At 40.1% G+C, this 27,587-nt stretch overlaps 1 protein-coding gene across 1 annotated transcript in view; it reads left to right on the forward strand.

Moving 5' to 3' along the window:
* The window catches only part of Ccn, a 52,217-nt gene that overhangs the window by 4,287 nt on the left and 20,343 nt on the right, over positions 1 to 27,587 (forward strand). Inside the window, exons 2-4 of the mRNA XM_064685192.1 lie at positions 18,398 to 18,493; positions 24,035 to 24,130; positions 24,223 to 24,244. Of these exons, the coding sequence (XP_064541262.1) occupies positions 24,038 to 24,130; positions 24,223 to 24,244 (115 nt within the window). The 5' untranslated portion in view covers positions 18,398 to 18,493; positions 24,035 to 24,037. The remainder of the gene's footprint in view (positions 1 to 18,397; positions 18,494 to 24,034; positions 24,131 to 24,222; positions 24,245 to 27,587) is intronic.

Consider the following 27,587-nt stretch of genomic DNA (forward strand, 5'->3'; position numbering starts at 1 on the left):
TTTGGGCAGGGCCGTTGGCTAAAACTGTTGCTTTAAATGTGCAAAGTCGCGGCAAAACTGGGCTGTAAATTGCATTCATGGCAAATGTCAACGGGTCGGCTTAAGCGAGCTGGACTTAAACAAGCTAGTTTTACATTTTATTTGGCATATTTTATATAATACAAATAACATGTGTCATGCACATTTGACACCAAAGCCAAGTTAAATAGAAATTCTCTTTTTTTGGCAGCTAATTCCATGAAATTCTTTAGTTCCCGCATTGGTTGGCATTCAAAGTGTTTTTCAATTGAGCTCCATTTGCACCTGCCGCGCCCGGCCAGGCCTGACAACTAAAAAACTAAAAATACACTCTCATATGCAGCTAACCATGAAAAACGTTGCATGCCACAATATGCATGCTGTGTGTGTGTGTGTTTATGCCAATGGTTAAAAAAAAGTGCCGAAAAAAGTATAAATCTTAAATGTTCTGACATGTGTGTGTGGGTTTTGTTAGAGCCAAAAAAAATTCACGCGAATAAAATACACGAATGCCGAACTTTGGCTGTAAAATACCGCCCGCAGCGCGGCAGCGGCAAAGCCAGAAATAAATAGGAAAATGTGTGTTTCAATCATTTGGGAGTCTGTTAGGGAGAATGCTGTGGAAAAATGTAAGCGCTGGCATTGTTTTCTGTTGCTTAGCAGCTGCAGCAGCCACCGCAAATTACTTGTCAAGTGCTTTGGCAATTGACGTCGCCTGCCTGACAAGCACAAATTAGTTCCATTCCATGCCATGCCCTGCGCCGCACTAGTTCCATTCCATGCCATGCCCTGCGCCGCACAGTAGGCAACATTTTTGCGCAAATATTTTATGTAAATTGCTGGAACAAAGCAACGACAAAAGGCAAATCAGCAACTAAATTTATAAGCAACTGCAATGAGATTTTGAGGTAACAATAAAAGTAAGTTGGCCCCGATTTCTGATGAACAGCTTGACTTTGTCTGTCAGGCGCCGATTTGGATCATGGCTGACTGACAATCTCTGGCTGCGACTCCACATAAAGCTTCAACTATGCGTAGCGCAATAAATTTACATTGAAAAGCCAAACCAAAAAATTTGCGCAGATATTTTTTGTTATGCGCAAAATAAATTGAACATGAGGCGGGGCGGGGCGGGCGGGCTCGTCCTCAGCGCAGAGGCAGCATATCAGTTGGCGTAGACGAAAGGCGACGAAGCGCATAAATTGTGGCTCGTCTAAGACATGCCTCAAACACACACACACACACCCAACACACACACACATAGCAACTGAAGTCGTCCCAAATGCTTGTGTTTTGTTTTGCTTTGAGGGATTATACATACATATATACGTGTATAATACCTGCTGGTAAACCCAAAAAAAAAAAGAAATGAAGAAGAAGGAAGCGCACTTTGAAGGCGGGCGGAAGCAAAGGCAGAGCCCGCATTGCCGCAGCCAGTGGACGTTGAGAGCTCATCTCCAGAGATTTGCCTAAATTATGATTTATACTTAAATTTATTTTGCCCGTTGCATAAGCCAATATTTGTATACCCTTAAAAAGGGCATTATAAATTTGTCACGCTATGTGTAAGGCATGAAAGATGTCTGCCATCCTATATATATCTATATATCTATATATATATATCTTAACAAGCCTTGCCAGTTACGAGTTTTGTCATGCTTCTGACATAAAAGCATAATTTCTATTAGTATCGGAATTCTCTATCAAATAGCTTTATAGAAAGAATAAGAATCGACACAGAAATAAACTTTTTTGTTTTTCAATATATCTTGGTGATGATTACAGCAAGAACAACAGAGTATTCTGCTTGGAATATTTTCTTCCTCGTATAATCTAATCTAATCCAAACTATTTAGCAACTATATAGTCTAAGTCTTTAGTTTTAATTTGAAGTTGTTTCTGTACTTTTCGACTTGAGTCGTACGTTGCACGACTGCGTCCCATTTCACGAGCTTCACTTCTTCTATTTTCCATATCTGCGAAGAGTATTTAATCTTCGGCGTGCTGCAGTTAGCCATTCTTCTTGCTATTTTGTTTTTGTGTTTTTTTGCTTGTCTGTGCCGTAGTTACTGACACCGCAATTTTTCCGCACCGATCCCCAACTACCGCAGCAAATTGATAGAAAATTTCATGTTATATGCCCTGAATCGTGTCCAGTGAGGAGTCCTTGGGCCTCCCTAGTTTACAGTTGCGGTGTGGCCTGCTGCATTTGTCGACCAATTTTAATCGGCCAAATATATATACGAGTCCCGCTTGTGTGCTTGATGTCTCCATAATGTGACAGACGCTGCTTTGCTGCGCTCCACTGCGCACATTCATTTTCCGTGGGCCCGGCTCCACATCCTATGTGCCATAGCTCTAAAATATATTTGCAAATCGATAATACTTACACATGAAAGTATTTGTAATAAATTTAACAACCCAAATCGAAGTGCCAAGGCGAAGGAAACGCCTCCCGCCAGAATCAAGGCTCAATCAGGCTCAAGTTGTGGGGCTGGGGCTTTTGCTCTTTGGCAACTGGCACGTCGGCAACTAGTTTTTGGCTTCATGATTTCGTCGATTGTTTAGTGCAAGTTGAAAGTTTTTGTTGCAGACAAATGTGGCAGCGACTTCTTAGACCTTGCCTCTGTCGAGCATTCCGGGCATCTTTTGTCCTTCTTCACGTTTAAGGAAATTGTCTTTTAGCTGTGCGTACGAAAATCGATGCTTGATGCCGGTAATTGTGGCTTGGGCAACGACCCAGATTAGATGCTCCCGTCTCTCCCCTCTTCATTTGCATTTTTTGGCTGAGATAAAGACCAGCTTTGGGCAATTTCATTTATTTATTTTATAGGTTTCTAGATATGCGCGCAGCGAACAGAAAATAAGAAATTATTTCGTTGCGATTCTTTTAATTTGATGAATGATTTAGAATATTAACAAGATATTAGTTGAGGGTCTTTAACCGTAGCAGACTTTTTTGTCCTAAGTTAACTTAGCAATTGTCAATTGCTTGGGATAATATGTTTATTAATTATAATCCACTCGTCTTGCATGCTGATGTGGTTCATAATTAGTCGCAGCTGGTGTACTTTATGCTGCTGAATTTGAAGCTCAAATCAGGCCACAGTTGACCAAGTTCGGCGCCAGCTGGCGACAATATGTGCGGTCTGCGAAATGCATAAAGGGCGTAAGGCACATGTCTAACACACACATGCACACACATGCGCACCCACACAAGCACACATTGTAGTAGGCTCGGTGTGTGCACACTTTCATTTTGTTTGTAATGCGTCCAATAATGGCGGCATTACGCTTATTTAACATGCGCACACACACGCACACACACACAAACAAACACACACAAGCACATGCACAACTAACGCAACTGTCCAAGCGTAGCACATGCGTGAGAAGTTTATGAGCGCGCGTGTGTGTGTTTGGCGAGTGTGTGTGGCGTGTGTGTGGATGCATAAAACTGTCCTTAACCCACAAAACAGTGACAAGGGATAATATTAGCATAATATGAGTGCGTCGTGTGGATTGGGCCATGTCTCAGTAGGCGTGTGTGTGTGTGGTGGTTGTGTGTGTGCCAGTGTTGGCCAACACTAAGCCGCATTGGGCCAGACGTTTGGCATAAGCGCAACCAAGCAACACAACCAGGCAGTCACTGACATCGCACAGTGGGCTGAAAATCGATTTTTTTACATGAATATTTTTAATTGAAAATTAAAAAAATATATATACTTACTAAACCAAATGAATTAGGCAAAAGCCAAGCAAGTTTTATTTTCAATATTCAATTTAGTTTCAACACAAATAAAATTTGTTTAAAGAATGAATGAATGAATAGGATGAACAAAAATTAAAATAAAAATATACATATGATATATATAAAAAAATAATAATAAAATAATTATTTTGAAAAATATGAACATTTAATAAATATATAGTATATATAAAATAGATAAGTTCAGTTAAGTTAATTTCCTCCACTGTGCCGCAGCATGCTGAAGGAGAGTGCGAAAAGCTCTTGTATTTTTGTTGCCAGGCGCTGGAACCACATGGTTCTCTCAGACTGTGATGCCGAGGGCACAGCACAGAGGTAGTCGAAATAAATATTGGCAAATCGATAGATATATACACATATATGCAGAGACTAAGCCCATGTTATGGATATATTAAAATATCGTATGTGGCGCATGTGTGTAGCTCAAAAGTTAAAGAAACGAAATCTTTTTGAACTTTTGAATCTCTTTTTGACTGTCTTTTGGTTTGAGCCTTATCGAATTGCGTTTATCTTTGTGGCTTTCGTATAAAATGAAATCTTCAGCCTCATCTGCATGTGCGTGGAGCCGAAAAATGTAAAGCGGAATTTAAGCCTCATGCGAGGCCATAAAAATGTATCAACGACTTTGTGGCAAGCGTCTTTGCCATGCTTCCGCTTCCGTTTGCCCCTGCTGCGCTTTATCAATTTAATTGGCAATGATGCCTGTTCCATGCAGGGCTCATACTTTTTTTTTTGGAGGCCTGGCCGGTTAAGGATTAACCATATAATGGCGTGTGCTCGTAAGAAAATGAGCTTGCCGTCGATTTTTAATAACATTTTATGCCATTTCGTGCTGGCCAACAGCAGAAAAATTTGAGAGCGCGCAATAAATGAGCCGTTAAACGCTTTACGTTAGCCAGAGACCAGAAGCGTGAATGAGTGTGTGTGCGTGTGTGAGTGTGTGTGCGTGTGTGTGGGGCGTTTTATTGCCGCTTTATTGTGGCCAACTGTCGGCTTGGCCGAGTCTTAGCCAAGTTAAGCGCCATAAACGGGTTAATGACTTGGAAGTTGCTTTTAATGCGCACAGAATTGCTCGACATTTGTTGTTGTGGTTCTTCATGTTGTTGTTGTCTGTTTCATGTTGTGTGGGCTGCCACTCAAGTGTTGGCTCTTAAGCCGCATGCCCCAGCCTTTTTTGTGGCCTTTGTCTCAGGGCTTCTTTTTTTCTTCTCTATATCAATTTTACGTCGCTTTTTGGCTGTTCTTGCTGTTGTTGTTGTTGTTGTTGATTATTTTTTTATGTCCAACTTTTAATTTGTTTGCACATGTGTTGTGCGTGTACACATATAAACGGCTGCGGGGCGAGCCTTGTAATGGGTGGAAGGGAAAACTTATACTTTGGCCTTTTATATCGGCACTTGGCAGCGCCACGCATTTATTTTTCTCATCAGTTTTTTCGGGGGGAGGCCAACAACAAAACAAACAAATTGCCAACCAGTTGCTTGGCATTTTCCCCCTTTCCCCGCACTTTTCCACATTTAGTGTTAGACATTTCCGCTTTTCTGTGGCATACAAATGGGAGGTCATTTTTATTTAACAATATGCGATATTACTGCTAAGGCCATTGTTGTGGCTGCCACACTCGTGTGGCATGTGTGTGTGTGTGTGTGTGCGTGGCAGGCGCTGGGGGCGCGTTCAGGCATAAATGTTTTATGTATCCATATTTTGATTTATGCCATTGCGAGGCCTGCGTTTAGGTGTTAATAGTTCTGGTTGATTGTATTCTTTATGTTATTTATATTTAATGCGTGCTCATCATGCACGTGTCATTGGAATTGAAAGCAAATCGAAACTGAAAAAGCTGTGAAGGAAAATATAAATAGCAATAGGATAAGTATTTGTAGAAAAGTCAGGGAAGTAAAAACTTTAAGTAAAAGCTTCAATGCAAAAAGGTATTTAAAAAAAATATATTATCACCTATATCTTTGAGAATATACGAATATTCTACAGCTCCATAAGATATAATGCTGAAAATTTCAGCAAGATCGGTTAAGAAGCAGAGAAGTTATTAAATAAAACGTATGATCAGCTTGGCAAGCCACGTGTCCCGTATACATGTGCACACATACACACACAAATTGAATTGAAATTGCGACTGTATATTTTACCGTGCTCTGTGTATGTGCACTTCCGACTAGAGCACTCTTAATTGCTTTTAAATAGTTCTTTTAATTTGTTTTCTTTATCAATAAATACATCTTAATTTATATTAATTTAATTTATATTATTTTAAATCATTTTTAAAAGGATGGTGATATTTAAATTAATATATTATATATTAATTAAATATTCGTTTTTTTTTTCATATAACAATCCATTTTTTATATTTATAATTAAAGCCTAAATATTTTCATGCATAGATTTTATTCATATATATATATATAAGTATATATGTATTTTTTTTTTATTATTACCTTCTTACACATACCACGCAATTGCCTACATATCTTAGTCAAAAATTTAATTTCTCATCTGTGATTGTTGCCATTCTCTTTGGCATTTTACGACTGCAGCGTTTTTTATAATTATTCAGCGCGGCAATGCTAAACATTTCTCGAGTTAATGACGGAATGTAGAAATTGTATAAAGCACACGTCGAGTTATAAATTGACTTGACTGCAAAACGCGCGCGCGTTTACGGCAGAATTTGTACGCCTGAGCTGCGGCACGTAGCAGCGTTTTGGGGCGCCCCTAAAAGTATGCACCAGTTAATTTGAATTCGATGTATGAGCGTGTGTGTGTGTGTGCATGTGTGTGTGTGTGTGGGGAGCTTGACTTAAACTACTTAACTGTCTGACTGCCAGCGGCCGACGCGTTGCCAACTCAGGCGAAAAATCAAAATTTCCGCACATTGCCTATTTTTCAAAGCATGTGAGTGTAAGCATGTGTGTGTGTGTGTATGTGTGTATGTGTGTGGATATGTATGCCCACGGGCAACTTTATTTGGGGGGCTTTTCTTGTGTCTGTCGTTTTAGTTGAATTGCAGCTGCTGCTGCTGCTGATGTTGCCTGACGGTGTCTGTTACCACTGATGTGTGTGGTTGCGTGTGTGTGTGTGTGTGTGTGTGTGTGTGTGTGTGTGGTTGGGTGTGTGTGTGCCAGCCTCGTTTCAATCACGTGCTGCACGACGGCCGCCATTCAATGTTGTCAAAAATTTATAGCAAGCAGGAAAAAAAAGCGAAGACGCCAGCCAGGTAAACGATAACTGGCAGCTGTACTCGCACAAATGTACAATATGTACATATGAAGAAATAAATAAAATGGCATAAAAAACATGCAAATAAAATTAACAAAACGAGACGAAATAAAAAAAGAATGTTAGTTGAGCACACCTGACGTCAACCTGGCGACCGGATTTAAGGCTATACAAACGCTTGGTAACTCTCGTCGCCGCGCGTGTTTGTGTGTGTTCCCAAAGTTGATTTCGCCTTTAATTTGCACAAGGTACAATAAGAAAATGTTTAGTAAATATATTTAAGAGCGAATGTTTAATCCAGTTAACAAATTTGACGATTTTGGGGCGAATTTAAATGCTGGAATCGCAGTATTTCTTTTGACTCTTTTATTATACAGTTGTGTAGAGTTATATAATTTTGTTATGAAATGGGAGGAGACATTTCGATCCCATAAAGTATATATATTCTAGATCAGTATCCATAGCCGAGTCGATATAGCCATGTCCGTCTGTCCTTCTGTCTTTTTTGCTATATGTTGATATATATGCAACATCGGACTACTATATCATATAGCTGCCATAGGAACGATCTGTCGAAAAGGACGTTCTCGTATGGAAAAATGATATCCTTACTTTCTCGTTAGTTTAGACCTTTTAGTTTTTCTTACTACCAAACGTTGCCAAATAAATGTTAGATTTTGTAATTTTGTGAAGAGTTCATTTCTCGGAATTACTGCTTCGACTTGTACTCTATTTTCTTTTTGGGTTGGGACTCAAATGCTTTGGTTAATAATACCTGTAAAAGCGGCTGCCAATGATGCGAAAATCACTTGAATCGTACAATGTGGAGCCCTCAACAATTGCGCGTCGCCGAGCTCAATATAAAAATCATTTTGGGCCGCAAAGCATTTGCTGCTCTTTGCAATTTGTTGCAAAATGAATTTAAAGAAATGAATTGAATTATGTCATAAATTCGACAGACAGACATTGACAACGGCGACGGCGGCGGCGTCGGCAACAACGCCAACTGTCAATAATGCCATTTAAAGCAATAAAAAATATTATTGATTTATTATTTTGGTAATGCAATTTGCCGGCTGCGAACGCAACGCAGCGCAGCAAAGCGAAGCGTCACGTTGATTTTTGAGTGGGCGACAAACCTGTTCCGTGGGTCAGTTTGGACCACGCTAGAGTTGGCCAATCAACTGGGACTTTCTGGTTGAGGTGGTGCGTATACGCTTGTAAAGGGTATTATAATTTTGTCACGAAGTGTGCAACGCATAGAAGAAGATGGCTTTTATTCTATGGGGCGTATTTATTCTTGATCTTGTGAGCTGTCCATCTGACTATTCCGTCTTACACCCTAGTAAAGGGAGTTATAATTTTGTCACGAAATATAGAACGCACTTTTGTTCCATTGGCCATACACATTCTAAATTGATCGAATGACTATATCATATAGGAACGATCTGTGAAAAATTAAGATTTTGTATGATAAACTTTCTTGTATTTGTAGTTATTCTGATCAAACTTTTCATTTACAAGTCTTACATATGAGCAAAATGTTATCAACATCGGACTGTTTTAGATATCTATACATAAGTATATACTTCTTTATGTATCTTTGTATATGTATTTAAGCGCTTTTTCAGTGTATTCATATGCAAGCAACAGCGTTAATGAAAGAATTGTATCAATGTATGTATGTTGACCTTCTGACATTCTCCTCACTCTCTTCTACCACACGCAAACTGTATCAAATCGGGCTACTATATGATATGTTATCGATCGAAAATGAAAGTATGAAAGCACTTCTAAAAGCACGTCACATGCCTACAAGCGTATTTAATCTTCAGCATGCCATAAAGATAGCCATTTTCTCTTGTTTTTAGTTAGTAAAAAAGCCAAATTTCTAGACCAAAATTGTTAACATGGAGATTAACCAATGTAGCCCCAAAATGAGCTGCACACCTTAAGCCGGCGGCAGGGAAATTAAATCGTGCAGAAAACTGACTAAAATGCAGCCAACTTGAACGGCAAAAGAACCACAAAAACATGTTAAGTATCCCCGAGTCGCAAACGAAAAACAAATGGAAGCTCTATAATCATCATCATCAGCGCTGATGAAGCTCGTCTGGCAACCAAATAGGGAGAGGGGAGAGGGGAGAGGGGAGGGGGAGGGGTGTTGTGGCCCAAACGTTGTAAACTGTCATTTTGCGGTTGTTGAAGGGAAGACCTTGGCTAATATTACAAAGATGCCTGAGTAATGATCTGGTGAGCGAAAGTCTGGGTGTCCTGTGACTGGTTAAATGATGTGTGTGCGAATCCTTTTAATATGCTTAACACATTTTTCCTATTATACGTGTGTGTGTGTGTGTGTGTGTGTGTGGCATGTAGCATGTGGCCTCGTTGCACCTGTGACGCATGTCGCCAGTTGGGCACGTTGAACAAAAGCCACAATTACAACAAAATACTTGTGAACTACTCGCACAAGGTCGTTTATTTTTGTTGCCGTTGCTTTGCATGCTAATTAAAAATTAAAATATCCACTAAAACAAAAACGAAAAAATAGAAGGAAACTTGTGATTCATTAGGCTGGCAGGCGGTGCCAGTGAATAATAAATAAACTCGCTGGCTAATTAAGTGAGGAAGCGTTTCTCTCCCACCCTCCAGCTCTCCGTCTTTTTCTGGCTGCCTGCACTGACAGGATATTATACGCTTGTAAATTACATGGCACACGTGGCCCGCGTCCTGTGAGAGCGTTGTACCTCATTGCGGGCCATTTGGCTGGAAATGCAATCGATAATAAGCCAGAGCCGGCACAGCCATGTGAATTAACTATGACTATGCTCAGCTAGACACGGAAAGAGCAAGAGAGATAGAGAGTGGGCGAGAGAAGAGAGCGAGAGGAGAGACAAGCGTGAACGAGCGCAACCATGTGTGTCTTCGGCTGGGCTGCCGTCCTTCATGTTTGCTGCCACATAAACTGTTCAGTTTTTCATGCTAAAAAATTAATGATAATTTATAAAATTACTTAACGTAATGCATATTTGAGTGAGCGACTGCATTGTGCGCGATAATATATTTATATAAATCTAATTAAATTGGGAGCAGAATAATAGAATAAAAATAGAAATAGACGGTTTTTAATACTCATAAGTTATGCTGAAGTAATAAATGATATTTACTCAAATAAAATTTTACATTTATAAATTTCAATTCAGATTCTCTGAATGCTTAAGCAGCTGACTGCTGTCCAACAATAATTTAGCATTCATTTAAAAAATTGAAAGCCAAGCTTCAGCTTGAATGACTCGCAGCGAATACAGCAGGTGCTCAACATGCCACAAAGCTGAGTAACTGAGCATATTAAATCCTGGTTAAAGTTTGGCGTTTAGGATTTGAAGCCAGAACAAAGGCTAGGCGTTTGGGGAGTGCTCACAATTCACAATTACAATTATTTTTCTAGTTTCGTTGAGGGCGACGCATAAAAATCGCAGCTGTCAGTTCAAAAAGCCAAAAACTTCAGTAGCAGCATCAATTTTCCACACGCCAGCGAATTTTCGCCGCAGGAGCTCACACAGACGCACACACACACACACACACACACACACACACAAACACACACGCATACAGAAGGAGCTGCGAACGCAATTTTCACGTGCAAACTTTGCGCAACAGAAAAAACAACTACAAAAACAAAGCCAATAAACCGAGTGTAAAATGGCTTCAAATGCAGTAAAACGAATATTAAATACGCTCTAAATTATTGCAAAATCATGAAAACCGTTATCAAATATTTCAAATAGTTGGTAATAATCAAAAAGAAATTTAAATTTCATATTTGTTTAGAATGAATATCAATTTAAAAGCACGCTTTATGGCTTAAAGCCTCCTGGCTGGTTTCTGTCAGCTGACAAGCTGCATGAACAGTTCGTTAAGCCCTTCGTTTCCCTCATAGAGCATCGTAAAACAAGTGTAGCGACGTGGCACGGCATAAGTTGCCGCAAATAAAGTAAAGTAAGTTGCACACTTTTATTTTGTGCGTTACCAAAAGCACAGCGTATGGCTGTCAGAAGGGTGGTCAGAGGGTGGTGGCAGGCAGGGGGGGGGGGGGTGCGGCTGCCAGCTAATCTCAACAAACAAAGCGTGAAACTAACAATTCTGCAAATACAGACTAACCGCACGCGCACCCACAGACATGGCCAAGTAAAAGAATGAGCCGCACAGAGCGGCACAGCGGGTTGGGCAGAGACCAAAAACTTGGTCTGGCGCTAGCGAGAGACAGAGATAGCAGGGTAATAAGGCAAGAGAGAGAGAGAGAGAGAGAGGGAGCGCGAGCGAGAGGGAAAAGCGAGAATGAAACTTTATTTTCAAGTCAGACATCGAATTTATTTTCATGTCATCAGCGCGTTAAGCACAAAAGTGTACCTATATGTATATATAGTATATATATATCTACATGCATATGTAGCTGCCCTGTGTATAAGGAAAGCGCGTCTAGCTGCCGGAGCTGGCATTAAATTGGCAGAACTTGCTAATTTGCTTTTGGTTGGCGTACGCTTTGCGCATTTTGCACGCCAATTCGCTGCAACTAGGCGTATACATAATGCGCGAGTGTTTAAGCAAATTAAGCATACGCAGCGTGGAACTTAAACAAAACTGAAGAGTCACATTAAACACAGACAGGAAGTGAGCGTGAGAGCGAAAGTGGAGAGGGAATGAGGCCAAGACGGAAAGCAACAAGCGGCTCAGGATATGCGAGAGAGGCGCCCAACCCAGCAACAAGCTAAGCTCTAATTTTCTCACGTACTTGTAAATTTTGCGGAAAACCGCAACAAATTCACTTATAAAAGTAATCTAGAAAACGCGTACAAAACAGGAAGCACGCAAAGGCCAGAGCAAAAAAAAAAAACATAGATGTTTAAAATGCTCAAAAGAAAACGGCTGAAAGCTCGGTGTGTAAAGAATTGCGTTTGCGACACGGCGACAACTTTGCGTTTTATGTCGCCCTATAAAAGCCATGGCCAAGTGGTCGACGGAGGCTGGCTGGCTAGCCCGGAGAGCCGGAGCCGGAGCCGGGGCTGGGGCTGGGGCTGGGGCTGGGGCTGCGTGCCAAGCCCGGCGCAAAGAGGACTTAAAGCAGCCGACACTTTATCGCAGATTTAAAATTAAATGAATGTAAGCACATTAAATGCCCGACGCTGCGTGCTAAATTTAGCTGGAAAAATGCTCGCCCAAGCAGGGAAAAAGTTTACAACTCAAAGTTAGTTTATGCCAACAACAAAGAGTTAATTAATCAGCAATTTGTTAAGACGCAGTTAATATAATCGCATGCTCCGGGGCTTTACATCATGCTTAAAGTTCTGCGCTGCATCGGATTTAATTTCATTGCGTGCAAAATATGTAGTGAAAAACTTTTAATAGAAGAAAAATGATTGTTTACTTTTATTTCAGCTACCCCTCCACTCCCATAACACACACACAATGTGAATCGAAGCATTCCATTCCCCCTGCTCTATAGAAATCCCCAATCAAAACACATCAGCATAATTTCGCATCATTACGCCCAGGCGGCCCCGCCCCCCCACCAAGTCCCACACTCAGATGCCAATTAGGCGCAAAACTTGTCACTTTCACCCAGATCAGCTCTTAAACAGTTAGTTTTGATATCCTATCCACATAAAATGGTTGAGAGAGGTTCCAATAAAGTTGTGCTAGCTTATGTTGCATAAAGACTTTCTGGCTTTATAAGGCGCTGATCTTACAGACTATAAAAACAGCAGAGACTTAATTTGGTATAATGGGGTTATAATATGCTCTTTTTAGCAAAAGAACATTTCCAACAGTCAATTTTTAGCCAATATTTTTGTATTTTTCAAATGCCCAATTAGAATTCCGAGCTCGAACCGGCTCGTTCCGAAACCAATTTGCGGACTTGGTATGAATACACTACACTTATTGCACACCCTCTATCTAGACTGAAACTTTGCTAAGAATAAAATAAAGAAAAGCGGAAGTTATGCAAAAAGCTGTCGTAGATGAAAAATATGAATACATTAAGGAATATCTTAAAATAAGAGTCAAGAATAGCCCTGTTATGCCTCCCATAGGCATTTTTATAGACTAGCTTCACAAAAGTCAGATCAATTTTTTGTATCAAACCAAATTCAAAGAGCAGCAAAAAAGTTTTAATGCAAGTCACACAAAGCAAAGGAAGTTCAAGCATAGTTTAAATGATCAAAATTGTGGCACAACAAAAGTTGGCTGGCCGAACAAATGAGCTGAATGCGGGGGGGGGCAGGACAAAGGGACAATTCGGCGTGCCCCCAGCTATGTGTCAGATTTGGAAGGACCTTCATCATTTTACATTGAGCCATGTTTATGATTGTTATTAGCAGGCGGCAAACTTTCGGCGACGCTTTTAATAAACTTTCTGGCCTGGCATTGCAATGAGTTTATGCAAATTGTACACAAATACAAGTGGGATGGAGCCCGAGGCGAAGGGCAATAACAACAAATTTCAATTATGCCATAAAATCTATTTAGGTGTATAAATATTTGGAAAATTTGTTGTACGCCACAAAAGTTGGTCGTCTCCGGCGTTGCGTTGGCGTGTAATTTACAGATTTTCTCGTTAAGATTACGCCAAAAGTTTGCGCCATTGTAGTGCCGGTTCTCGACATTGACGCATAATTGGCAGCAACATGAAAAGTCAATAAACGAATCAAAACAACAAACGGTTACGCCTACTCGAACGCACACAGCAACACACGCCTTTGCCATGTTGGACATGTTGTAAAATAAATTTTTGCTGCGGCCCGAAAGTTGAAGCTCATAAAATTGTTTTGTATTGTAAAACGTAATTAGAATTGCGGCTATGTACATTTCACTAAATTTGATTTCAATTAGAAAGCATAAATGGCCCTGCTGTGAAGACCTCAGGGTCAAGCTCTCCAGCAACCAACTATACAGATATGCCCCCCCCCCCCCCCCGGGTTCATTAACCAAATGAAGTGTGTTCGTGTGCCAGGCCAGCACAAAAGTTCGCTCAAACATGCAAAAACACTTGACGCAGCTTATGTCCGGGAGCCAGGACTTGTCCGTTATGCGAAAGTTGATTTAATGTTGCCTACTTTGAGGCGCTCGTTGAAGCACTGCAAATAATCAAGTATACGCCTAGTGTGCATTAAGTGCTGTTTGCTAACTCTTCTTCCGTATTACTAGCTCAATTTACTTAATTAATAAAAATGCCCAAATGAATGAGCCCACGCAAATAACATGAAATTGTACGTCAACTTGGCTAGAGTACATGAATTAGATTAGATTTGAGGGGCATATATATTGGGCCTAAATATAATGCTATATAATTACAGGAACAGAATATGTAAAGAGAAACCCGGATTTATTTTGCTTTGTACATTTGGGACCACATTTTTATACTGGCTTTTAGAATTTAAGTCCATTTTGCCTCCACTTTTTGATAACTCGCCCGCTGCGTTGCAAATTAAAGAAAAGTAATTTAAAAAGCGCTCCCCTACGCGATTCTCATGATTCCAAGCAAGCCTGACAGGTTTTCATGCTTTCAGCATGTGTTAGATTTAAAAGTTCAGTTGACACTTTTTTAAACTTTATCTTTATTTTATTTGTTTTCCTACACTATAAAAGTTAACTACTTAAAAAAATTCTTTTGCATATGTGTATTTTTTTGTATACATATATATTTATGTTTAAATATTCAATACATACACTTATTATGTATTGGTAATGCCTTTTTACTTCAGCCAATCGACGAGCAGCTGGCAGTTTTGCCCGCGATATATACTCCTTACATTGAGTTGGTCGCATCAAAAACACGTTTGCCCATGTGCCGCACATGGATCTGAAGTGGCTTGGCCATTTACTTTATTGATTACAGATTTTGCTTGCCATTGATTGTAGCTCAAGTGTGCGGAGGCGGCACAACTTTTATGCAGCCGAAAGGAAAGAAGTAGAAACAATTTGGCTGTTTTGTTATTTGTTATTGGAAATCGAGCAAAGCCGGAAACGTAGGCAGCTATAGAAACTGGCACAATAGCCCGTTGTCTATGCTCCGGCTCGAGCCACAAAACGAGGCAAAGTTGCCTTCGGCCAATTTCTGTTGATTAGAGTAACTGCTGGGGCTTTTGTTATTGTAAGTGCGCACTCCATATTAAATGGCCGCAAATTGCATAAATACATTTTCAATATACGCATGTGTCTCAATATGAAATGGATATATATCTGAAAATAAATAAGTGCGGGGCAAACCTTCATAATTTATGTAGTTTATCACATGCTATTTTTTTGCTGCTTGTTGTTCTTGTCAGCTCGGGCAGGCGGGATGAAAGCCAATGCCGGCGCATTTGTGTCAATTTAAATTTATGTAAACATAAAATGGCCAACCAAATGTCCTGCGAGCTGCTGCACGGCTGGGCATCACATATTTCATATAAATATTTTGCCTTATTTTTTGCGCCTTTTTTTTATATTTTTTATATATATGATTTAATGCGTGCGGCACGCCATGACGTTCACTTAGGCATGGACACAATAAAAATGTTGCCACAACAACAGCAGCAGCAGGAGTAGCAGCAGGAGCAGCAGCAGGACACGCTCGCCTCTTGCGCACTTTTGACATTTCATTATCCTGTTAAGTATTCAAAAGTCAACCAAGCAGCCAGCCCCAACACACAGACGCACAAATTGTGGGCGCTCCCCTGGCCCGTTGGCTGTGTGTCCGTGTCTGCCCTCCCCGCCCCACCCTGGACACGCCTCCGCTGTTGTCATTCAGCTGCGTAGCCAGCTTATCATTTATGCCGAGCGCGTACTTTTGGCTTTTACCCCGCAGACCACGCCTCCTACCGGCCCGCTCCGTGCTGCCCATTGTTGTATTGCCGTTTGTTTTGTCTGCCCGTAATGTCATGCGGAATTGCCTTTGTGTCCTTGGCGTTTATGACATTATATTTGTGTGTTCTGCTTGTGTGTGTGCGTGCGTGCATGTGTGTGTGTGCGTGTGTGTGTATAAATTACATTACACAACAAGCAATATAACAAACGATAACAAACACCTTGCAAAGAAAATATAAAAATAAACAAAACAGTCAAGAAAAAACAATATAATAAAAATGTTTTTTGGCCCTTCGATTTCGCTCGGGCCTGCTTTATGTTATGTAATTTGCTTATGACATGGCTAATGACAGTCATTGCCTCCTGTTCAAGGACCTTATTTTTATTTTCGGTAGGGTGAGAGAATGTGGCTACTGTTGCTGTCAGTTGGTGTGCCTGACATTGCATTAGCTTGCTGCATTTAGCTGACAAAAATGTCGAAATGTTGTTTCCAATGGCAATTTTTAGTATTTTACCATTTCGATTTTCAACCAATTCCATTTTCATTTTCATTTTGTGTTCAGCCCAGCGCACGTGCTTCCCGTGTGCTCTTGAGTCTGAATGTCGGGTTCATTGGCAAATTTCCTGTGTATTTGTCATCGATTGATTAAAATTGCGAAATGCACAACACAAGTGATGGCAATAAGGATATAAGCCAAGCGCTCGACACAAATTCTATTTGCAGTGTGAACCCCTTTTACAATGTTCAACAATAAATAAAGGAGTCTCTGGCCACAAGCTAAGCGGGGGCTAGTCTGGGTTAGTCTGGGTTGTAGGTGCATCCGTCTACATAATCGTTTCGTTTTCTCTTTATGTATGGATGCCAAAACTGCAATGAGTACCAACGGCGTATATGAATGGGGCTAGCTTTTATATGAGTACTATAGAGTAGTCTCTTAAAGTGCTTATGAGTGTAAATGAGTGCTCATAGACAAATTCCATAAACTCTTGTGTGATATGTACCATGATCGCTTTTGTCTAGCGTGAAGTCTAGTCTAGGCTCTGAAAGCGTACTGGTTATCTATTAGTATAATTAAGTATTCATAAACATAATGAGAGATTCCATACAGTCTCTTGGAATATTTTCTGAATTTATTATTTGACTGGGGTGACGTGTAGTCTTCTCTACTCTAGTGTCTAAAAGTGTACTTAAGAATAGTAGTCTGGCAAATGTCTATGAGTAAAAATGAGTACTCATACGTGAAGCGAAATATTTCATATAGCATCCTTTGTACATATCTTTCATATGCAAACCTTGTTTATTACACGGCTAGCGTGAATTATAGTCTTGGGTCCAAAAGCGTACTTTTGAGTAGTCTGAAAATATGTCGATGATTATAAATGAATAGTCATAAGGGACCTGATAGATTTAATCTTTTTTCTCGGGTTGGTATATTCCATTTGCTATCCTTATTATTTTTCGACTGGTATCTAGTCTAGTCTAGGTAAATTGGAAAATTTTCGATGATTATAAATGAAAAGTATTTTGTGCGAAGGGATATAAGCACTAAATACATGTGTATGTGTGTATGTGTGTGTGGGCGTGTGTGTGTTAGTGCATGCATGCATGTATGTATGCATTTATGTATATATGTACATATGTATGCATACATGTTTCTTTTAAAATACCAAACGCAGACTAAGCTTATTTGTCGCTGTGCTGCATATTTAAATAAAACGAATTTCTACCAAGTGCTCTACTCCTCGATTCTCAAGAATTCAAGTAGGCTCTGCAGTTTTTCATGCTTAGTCAGTAGGGTAGTGCTCCAACGGCCAGTGGAGGAGCAACTGGCGGTATGTATGTATGTATGTATGTATGTATGTATGTATGTATGTATGTATGTATGTATGTATGTATGTATGTATGTATGTATGTATGTATGTATGTATGTATGTATGTATGTATGTATGTATGTATGTATGTATGTATGTATGTATGTATGTATGTATGTATGTATGTATGTATGTATGTATGTATGTATGTATGTATGTATGTATGTATGTAAGTATGTTTGCATGTATGCATGTATGCATGTATGCATGTATGCATGTATGCATGTATGCATGTATGTATGTATGTATGTGTGCATGCATGCATGCACGTGTCCGGACATGTAGTCATACATGTTTCATAGTCTTTCGTTTAAAAGCGTTCGTTTGAGTAGTCTGGTAAAATGTCTATGAATATAAATGAGTACTCTTAAGAATAAAGAAAATACTGCATTCGCAGCAGGATGCTATTTATTAACTTGCCTTAATGCCTCGGTTAGACGTCTTTTCTATTGAGGACTCCATCGTTACTTAAAATGATTCAATTTACCAGGTATCCGCTGCTTATTGATTTATCTGCAATCTCAAGTGCTAGAATCTGCAACTCTGTATCTGTTTAAGCATCTTAAAAGCAATCACTGCCAACGAGCTGACTGGCATACATATAAGTTTTAAATCCTTTTATTTTTACTTATACATATTTTTATTTTTTTTTTGCAGACAGCACCTTAGCTGGCAGGCAAGTAGTCACCGAGTCGCCGAGTCGCCGCATCTTCGAGTCAGCCTTGGAGCAGCCAATGCAACCAACACAGACACGTGAGTATAAAGCAGTTACCAAAGGCTGCACAGGTACCGATGTATATATATATCAATTTGTATGTGAGTGTGTATGTGCATGTGTATGTGTATCGGCACTATATATCTTGGACATGTGTTGACCATCAACTTATGCAATCAACCATTTGGCTTTGACCAGGCGAACGGCAGTCCGTTTGGGTGCTATGTAAACTAGAGACGTGAACGACCACGTGGACGCGGGGAGACCCTGATGGTGACGACTAGGACGGGTTCCGACCACGACGACAAATGTTTATTTAAGCATAAAGCCACGTACGCTGCAATCACACAGCTCTACACCCACCCACACACACACATATGCACACACACAGACAAGCTAGGGGCACATATGTGTCTTAGTGTGTGTGTGTGTGTTTATGTACTTAGGCGCAGCTGTACTTGGAGACTTTGTCTGGTAATTACATACAGCATGTGAGTTCAACACACATTCTTTTTGGCCCAAACTCGTCCCATGCTTGCCCCCCCCCCCCCGGACGCCCCCTCTCCGACTGGGGTTGCTGCATAAATATTTGTTTTAACCTTTTTACCCTTTTGTGGCCAATGGCTTTGTATTTGCTTTTGGTTTTATGGCAGCGGCTGTGTCACTATTTCATTTCGATTTAAACAAACTTTGCCACGCTCTTTGCTGATTTTGTGCCCCTAATTTATTTATTTGCGATCCTGCTGATATTTAGTAATTGAGTTTTTCTTTCTTTTTTGTTGCTCTTAATGCTGATGAGGGTTCTGGCTAGATGGGTGCAAAGTGTTGCACACAGCTCTTGTAGACTCGGCACGTTTCACAACAAATGTGACTCAGTTGCCCTGCTTAAGGATATTTATGTGGACAGCGTGTGCGACAGCAACAGGAGCAACAGCAGCAGCAGCAACAGCAGCAGCAGCAGCAGCATCCGGCTGAAAGGATACTCCTGCCACTGGTTAATACAATAAACTTTGAATAAAAGTGTCTCCCTGGGGGCAACTCGATGTCGTTGCCATGCTTCTGGCCGTGTCGTCGTCTGTTTAGACTTTTTGTCTTAATTTATCGTTATGAATGAATCACTTTGTGCCATTTGGCGGCTGCTCGGGACCCATTGTGTCTATGTGTGTTTGCCAGCACGTAGCCAGGATGTGCTCGCACTTTTGACTTAATTTGATTTGCTCAAATGAATTTCAATTAAACAGAAATGAAATTTATGCGCCGACAACAACTCTAAACTTCAAACTGCAGAACTGAATGAAGACAAATGCGATCAACAGCAATCGCCAAATAGACCTGCTGAATAGCTGAGAAATCGACTACTTATCAGTGGCCATAGAAAGTGTCTTCATTTTCGCCTGAATCAAATTTCTATTCATTTTCATTTCACTATTGATTTCATGTCATTTTTTTTTTGCTTTTTTTTCTAGAGGATTTAGGCCTGAGCAGACAACGCTGATTGTTTGACTGCTCATCATTCATAAGGTGAATGTGTCTGTGTGTGGCTGGATGTGGGTGGGTGTCTATTTATGAGTATGTTATAATGCAACGTCGGCGCTTATTATTCCAAACACACACACACACACACACACATTCACACCGAGCGAATGTGAACGGCCGCTGTCAACAATGACAACGGCTGTGGGCTGAGTTTGATAACAACTCGATAGAATGCCGACGACAATGCTGACACATCGAAAGATTGTCATTTCATCAATTATTCAACAACACGCAAATCAACAACAACAGCAACAACAAAATGCTCTGCCAACAACAAACCAAGAGTCATCGTCAGTGCAAACGGTTCCTCTAATGGCAGACATAGCCAACATTGCAGCACCTACTCCCAGGAATCGCAGACCTGGATGGGGGGAGAGATCAGCAAAACTACGAGAGCACAACAACAACAAAAAAAAGTCCAAATATTAAGTGATACAATTTGTATTTGGAACGTTTGCCGCAGGCAACCAATGAATAACAGGCCAGCAAGAGGTTGGAGCACAACAAGCAAAAAAAAAAGCAGGACAAAAAAATAACCTCATCGACATGAATATCTGAGTGTTTTTATTTATGACTGTGCGTCAATATTCCGGCCTGGCCGGATTGCCGATTGGGGGGGATGGGACATGCTCTATGATACAACTACAGCAGAAATCAATCAATTCAGCGCCCCAGCACCGAAACCGTAAAAACTAAGAGCCGATCAGCTTAGCGAAGTGCTGAGTAACAAGCGTTGCGAGTATCAAGTGGGAAGCTATAAATCGATGCTTGACATGGTTAAGTGCTTGTGCTTAACAATGGCTAAGCCGCCCAAAGTGGAGCTTAGGCCTTGTTGCTGCCAGTTACTGATAAGACGTAAACATCTCGAGTCCATGACATAACAGTCATAATTCGCATAACTATTGAAATAAACCTGTGCCTTGTTCTCGATGGTATTGCTGATGCGCCTTGCATTTATCGCAATCGATTGGTCTTATCGCTATCGATATATATTCAATGCATTCCTTTTCTAATCTTATCTAACTAATATGTTAGAAATGTAGAGCCATGTATTTTACGCAGTTTTAATTTAAAAGCTTGCTTATTTTTTCCAAGTATTTATTCCATATATATTCAATCGTTAGCCTCGAAGTTAAGCGACTATCGAAAATATCGATAAATCAAGAGCGCCTGTAAGCACTGATTCAATTATTTTAATGCCTACCCAACACTGTTTTCAAAAATAAACCACAGCTTAACCAATGTATATCATAATGTGCCTCCCATTAACATCTGAATTCCGTGATAGCCCATTTAAATACCCGCCCATCCGTCTTTAAGCAGGCTTAAATCTTAATAGGAATTATTAGTAGCTAATGCTTGCCATTTGGGTTGGCCCATACAAAAACAAGAAGATTAATTGTTTGTTTATACAAAACGGTTGATATCATTAATTTTATGCGGCATAGCAAAAACATATTCGGTGCGGGCAGACTTTGGAGCGCAGATTGTCGGGATCTTTGCTGTCGCAGACATTAATCACTTTACGGACTTTAAATGGGACCATCAAATGAAATCTTTTTTCAACAACTTTTCAACTTTGTTATGCCATAATCATGCTTGAATTATGCATGCTCAGCCAGGATTGGCAGGTGGCTCGGTCTTAGTCATAGATGTTCATTAATTTTCATGAACTTGCAGTAGTGCAGCTTCCTGAATTATTATTCTTTGCACATCCTTTGAGTCGACAGTTTTGAAGGCTTTCAGTTTTCATTTCCGAAATGACACACAATATTTTTTTTGTTGTTTTTGTCTTGTTCTCCTGGGGCCCAGGATGCTGAGCAGTGTTGATGAATTTCCCTCTTCATCATAATTATAAGCACCCGGCAGAGAGACAACAGTTTTGTTTTTTAGTTTTTAATATACCCTGTCAGAAATATGAACAGAAAGAAGTTTGTGTGGCATTGATTTGTGAGCTAAAGACATTTTATTTACTGTCGTGTAGAGCTCATAATTATCTCAAGATTTTCTACCTAGTATGTGATTGCAGCTCTCATTCACATTCACCTTATTTTGTATAACTATTACAGAGTATTCAGAAGTTGTTGGTGTTCTAAGCGCTAAACCAATTTAAAGTGGATAAAAGGTAAAAAGCTTTTGTGCAAATGTATAGAGTAGGCAGAAGGAAGCATCACCATCACTATAAAATATATATACTCTTGTTTGGGATGGCGAGCAGAGTTAATCTAGGCATGCCCCTCTTTCTTTCCATCTGTCTGCTCGTCTGTGAGAACGCGTTGATTCCGGAAGCAACAAAAGCTATAACACTTGAAATATATTTCTTTGTACCTTACGCAGTATACATTTCATCGATTTTTTTTTGCCATTTGCATAATATCGATAAATATCGATTTAGAAACATGGTTTGTTAAACATAGCTCTAATATTCTAAAATATCTTGTTATTTAGGCGCTTGTATGTTATATAAAATTAAACAGTATTTTACTCCTTGGATATCACAGCCTAGTCCCCCAGAAGTTAGAAATAAACTACGTTAATAAAGTGAGCATATACGTATTTTTTTATGCCATATTGAAGCTTTGCAAATTGTATAAGGATCGGATTGTGGGCAAACAAGTTATTCAGGAATGTTTCTTATACACAGTGTGAAGTTAAGGGAGACGCAGTACAGCAATCGGCGTAAGGGCATCTCAACACTGGGTTTAGGGTATCTCCTGGTCGTGCACACCCGGCTGTTCTTTCTGTTGCGCTTGCTATCCCGTATATGTGGCATAATATGCTGTCCCACTTTGTGTTGCATAAAAGTTGTTCCTCTTTGTGTGTAGCTGCAATTAAAAGTGTCAATGACAATGTTGCCTCCGTTGTCGTTGTTGTTGCCGTTGTTGTTGCCGTTGTTGTACTTGGTGTTCGGCTCGTTAGCTTTTATTATTGTTGGCAGTGCCATCGTTATGGCCATTGCCGTCGTCCCCATCGCTCATTGTAATTACGATAATTACGACAAGGACTGAAAATGCAGCTCCTTGCCTTGCACCTTAATGAAGCAAAATTCAATGCATTCAGATTCCAGCGTGTCCTCGAATCGTGTCCAGGTCCAGCGTGTGCTCCCCCGTCGCACTGCTCGGCAGCCCCCGCCTCGCTTTATCCACTTAGCGGCACACGACATTGCGTCGTTAATTGAAAACTGGCGCATTAAGCGAAAGTTGCCCTCCTTCCCGCCTGCCAGCCACCATGCCCAGGCAAAGCCTACTTGCTTTTATAATTTCTGCTTTTTAATTTTTCACATTGTAATGCCCGCGCGCTGGCATATTTATTTATTAAAATTTAATTAAATACCTTTTAAGATTCTTGCACATGACTGCAAAATATTTTTAATGAGTTTTCGCTTTTGTGCGTGTAATATATACACAAGTTCCTCCATGTGCAACATATCGCAATGTTCGCAAAACCACTTAAAAAAACATTAAGCATATTTTATTTGTGGTGACACTTTTGGATACATAAATACATCCAGAATATATCATTTTCTGTAAAAATGAAATATTTAAATATTTCATTTATTTTATTCCTTGTTTTATTTCTTTGTGTCTGTATAAAAAATAATTATTTAAGCTAGTAAAATTTATTTCTCTTGCTTTTTTGTTTGCTGTTTAATTTAGGCATTCAGTTTTATCAGGTTGCCTTTGCTATCTGGCCTTTATGGCTAAAACAAAAGCGAGCTCTTGTGGGGCAACAAAAGATAACTTTTTCGTAAAAGCACAATAATAATAAATAATAAAGACTTGGCTTGGACTGTGCTGGTTGCAGGCGCGAAAGAGCCTGAAAGGAAACTCAAACGGAAATGCAAAATACATACCACACGCTAGCCGTAGACCTTGTTCTACAGACGTAAGCATTAGCCGTAGCCAAAACTCGGGCCAGACATTGAATTGACCTTAATAAAGTCGACGGCTGTGGCTGTGGCTGCTCTTGTCTGTTGTCGACCTTTTTCATTCGGCCGCTCACTAACCACGCCCTGTTTCCACCTTTTTTTTTCTTGCTTACAGAAAATGCTGATACTGCTGCCATTGCTGAGTATATTTGGTAATAGTCTCATTGCTGGAGTCGGGGCGAATCTGAGCTTGGGCTTTAAGGTCATCAGAGTGAGTTATGCAGACAAAAAAAAAAATTAAAATAGATGTTTTTATCAATTATATTACTTAAATTCTATTCTCTCTAATTGTGCTTACCAAAGCTGCCAAGGCATATAAATCCCGGTAAGTCCATTTATGTATATATTTTTGTATTTTCTTTTCACCAATTGAACTGTATGCCTGACTTAAAGCCAAGCAAATCATCGGGCGAGTAGTGCGTAAGCCTCGCAAGCCTCAATTTGAAATGAAAATTGTAAAATTACATTCACTTTGCGCTTCATTAATCAAAGGCACTTCGCCAGCCGCCACTTCAGATGTGCGTCTTCAAAATCAGCCTAAAAATAATTTGCTAAAGAAAAAAATACTCGAAGACCAAAGTGCAACAAAAAATATACAGAACAAAAAGGAGAAAAACACAGGACAGAGAGACAGACAGACAGAAATTTTCCCATTTAGGCAGCCATCAATTTTAAATATTTTTCGTGTTGTTAGCCAAATAAATATTCATTTTAAGGCGCACAAAATGCCAAATAAAAAACACCAAGAAACCAAATTGTACAAAAACAAGTAGGGCCCCTTAGACGGGAGTGCTCGACCCTGAACTTTGTTCTACCAACAACAAATGCTGCTCGTGCTAGAGGCGAAGTGTGGGGGGATAGCTATACATTGAAAGATATTTGATTTGTATATACTATACTAGAAGCTACATGTGAGATTTGGTGACTCTAGCTCTTAAAACCTAAGAGATTTGCTCAAAAAACAGGTTCTCGGTATCGTTTTTTATCGATTGATTGGAAGCGGGAAAAGTTATCGATTATTGGAAACAAACTCGTACAGTGCGCGCACTAGGAGGACCTATGTTCAAGTTTTTAGCTCTTAAAGGTTCTGACATCGACGCGTTAATACATACGGACAGACAGATGAACAGACAAACAGACATGGCTAGATCGACTCGGCTATTGATGCTGATCAAGAATATATAAAAACTTAATGGGACAGAGTTGCTTCCTTCTGCCTGTTACATACATTTGCATAAAAGCATTATACCCTTTTTTACCCATTTTCAATGGGTTCAGGGTATGAAAAATGTTTAGCAGCAAAAGCAAAAGCAGGAGAAAGATTTCAGCAGTCATCGATATGGTCTTTTCCCAAGTAAATTTAGGACATTTTATTAGACAGGACTTAATATTTGAAATATTCTATATAGCGTTAACATTTATTGAAGCTTAGCTGTACGCTATATTTATAAGCTGATCCTCATCGAAATCTTGTTTAATGAAAGTTAATATAATTATGTTTTATCTCAAACAAAAATCCAATTAATTGTTGGACCTTTACTTGCTGTTCAGCTGCAAAGCTTAAAATATGCTATGCAGCATAAAAAAATACATCCTTTATACTTTGTGTTTCAAGGCAAAAGAGAATTTAATTTCAATTTGCGAAACGAATGTTATTTTTTTGGTAGCTAAATTTGCAAAAAGTTGCAGAAAACTCGTCTCAATACCCTTTCTGCTGGGCAGTAGGCTAATCCCAGCCAATGCTGTCTTCTGGCTGCGGCAGCCAACTAACGAGCAAAGTGATTTTAATCGATTTATTTTATTATTTGTCGAACTGCTACGAAAAAGAATAAAAAAAAAGGAAGGAAAATAAAATTCATTCAACATGTTTGCCTGCTGCTTCACATGTTGTCGAGCAAAGCTTTTCAAAATTAAACAGCAGCACGAACTGTGCCAAAAACTTTTCGATTTGGGGTGTTACAACAAATACAACCAATTTTCCCTTCTGGCCATATCGCTGCATATGTTTTATGGGTGTGTGAATGCCGCATTCCTGCAGCCCCGCACCCGCACCCGCACCCGGCCCCGCCCCACACTCCACGCTGCAGTTAAAAGCCAAAAGTTTTGAGTCAAATGCCAATACAGTTTGTGCGTCCATGAGCTCCCGACGCCTGTTGTGGGTTCCTAGCTGTTGCTGGTATCAAAATCCCCCGCAGCGCTCTTCACGTCCTTCACTTTGTAGGTATGTGGGTGTTTCTCTCTGTGTGTGTGTGTGTGTGTGTGTGTGTGTGTGTGTGTGTGTGTGGGGAGTGTTATGTGGGAGTGGGCGAGCATGTGCCATGGGCGCATATCAATGCTCCACACGTTTGTGTTGCCTGTGGCGCTCCCCGCTGCGCTGATGCATTGTCCAGGCAAAGCGGAACAAGTTTATTTAAACTGTAAAACTTGTTCTCTCATTTTTTTTTTTTTTTGGTTGTGCGACGGGAGGGCGAGTGCGTGTTACTTGTGCAAAAGTTATCGAAACACGAAAAATGTGGAGCGTGTGCCCATGTATGTGTATTCGTGTATGCGCTGACGAAATAAGCTCACAAAAAATAAATTTACGAAAACGTGAGGAATTCTTATTTAAACAACATACTAAAAGATTTACTGAAGCTGCAAAACGAAAAGATTTCTAGAATTTCTGCACACAGCATTAATTATTCAAATAAGCAAATGGCTCGAAAATAATAGAGAGTTGTGCTTAAGCCAAACTTTAAAGTAAGGCACATATCCAATATAAAGTCTGTGTCATTTCTTACTTTATTTCCGTTTTCCTCTTTATCAATTGGAATAAAACTCTGCTAAGCACATAGAACTGGGTTTTTTTCGACTTGCTAATATCGTGGCCCGGGCAAACAACATTGAGCACACAATTTGCAATAAAATTGCGCATACGCAGCGTTGTCCAAGGAGCCTTTTGAGCTGGGACTTTATAGCAGGATCTCAGCTAGAGTGTGTGTGTGTGTGTGTGTGAACGGGTGCACACTGGTCGGTGGGCACTCAAAACTTGTCGCACACACGCTCGAGTGCTGTAAATCTTTGCACAAAATGAAACTTTATTTGGTCATGGTCATCAGCGACTTAAGTAAATCTAAAACTCTAAGTAAAACAAACACTACAGCCCCGGCATAAAGCAAATAAACTGTGCAAACGTGACCCCAAACCAGACAACAGGCACCAGGCAGAGACCAAGCCGAAGACAAGTGATGATGACCCCAAACAGTTGTTGGACAGCGGGCGCACAAAAATATGCTACACTTTTTGCCGCCTCTCTTAGGACACGGCCAAAGGGTGGCACGACTTGGGCTTGTCGCAAGGTAAACAATAACAAAGCACGAGTACATTACGGAATACAAAAAAAAAAAATGGGAAAACGACAAGTATAATGCATAACATGAAGTTATAGCAGGGATAAGTCGGCCCACACACTCACAGCTACAACGAGAATGAGAAAGGGGCGGGACGAAAGGACGACACACATAACTGCTTAAGTACACTCCAGCAAAGCGTAGACAGTCTTAAATGTTGACAGCCAACGCAGATAAAAGTGCTCACATTGCAATTCCTGTGTTCACTTCCGCCTTAAAGACGGCCGTATACCCTGTAAACTATATAATACATTTTAAAGAGAGTGTTGATTTGGAAAG

The sequence above is a fragment of the Drosophila montana genome, unplaced genomic scaffold, assembly GCF_035044405.1.
Source record: "Drosophila montana isolate Dmon_TW-CO22-7 unplaced genomic scaffold, ASM3504440v1 contig_3029_1, whole genome shotgun sequence".
NCBI classification, from domain to species: Eukaryota; Metazoa; Arthropoda; class Insecta; order Diptera; family Drosophilidae; genus Drosophila; species Drosophila montana.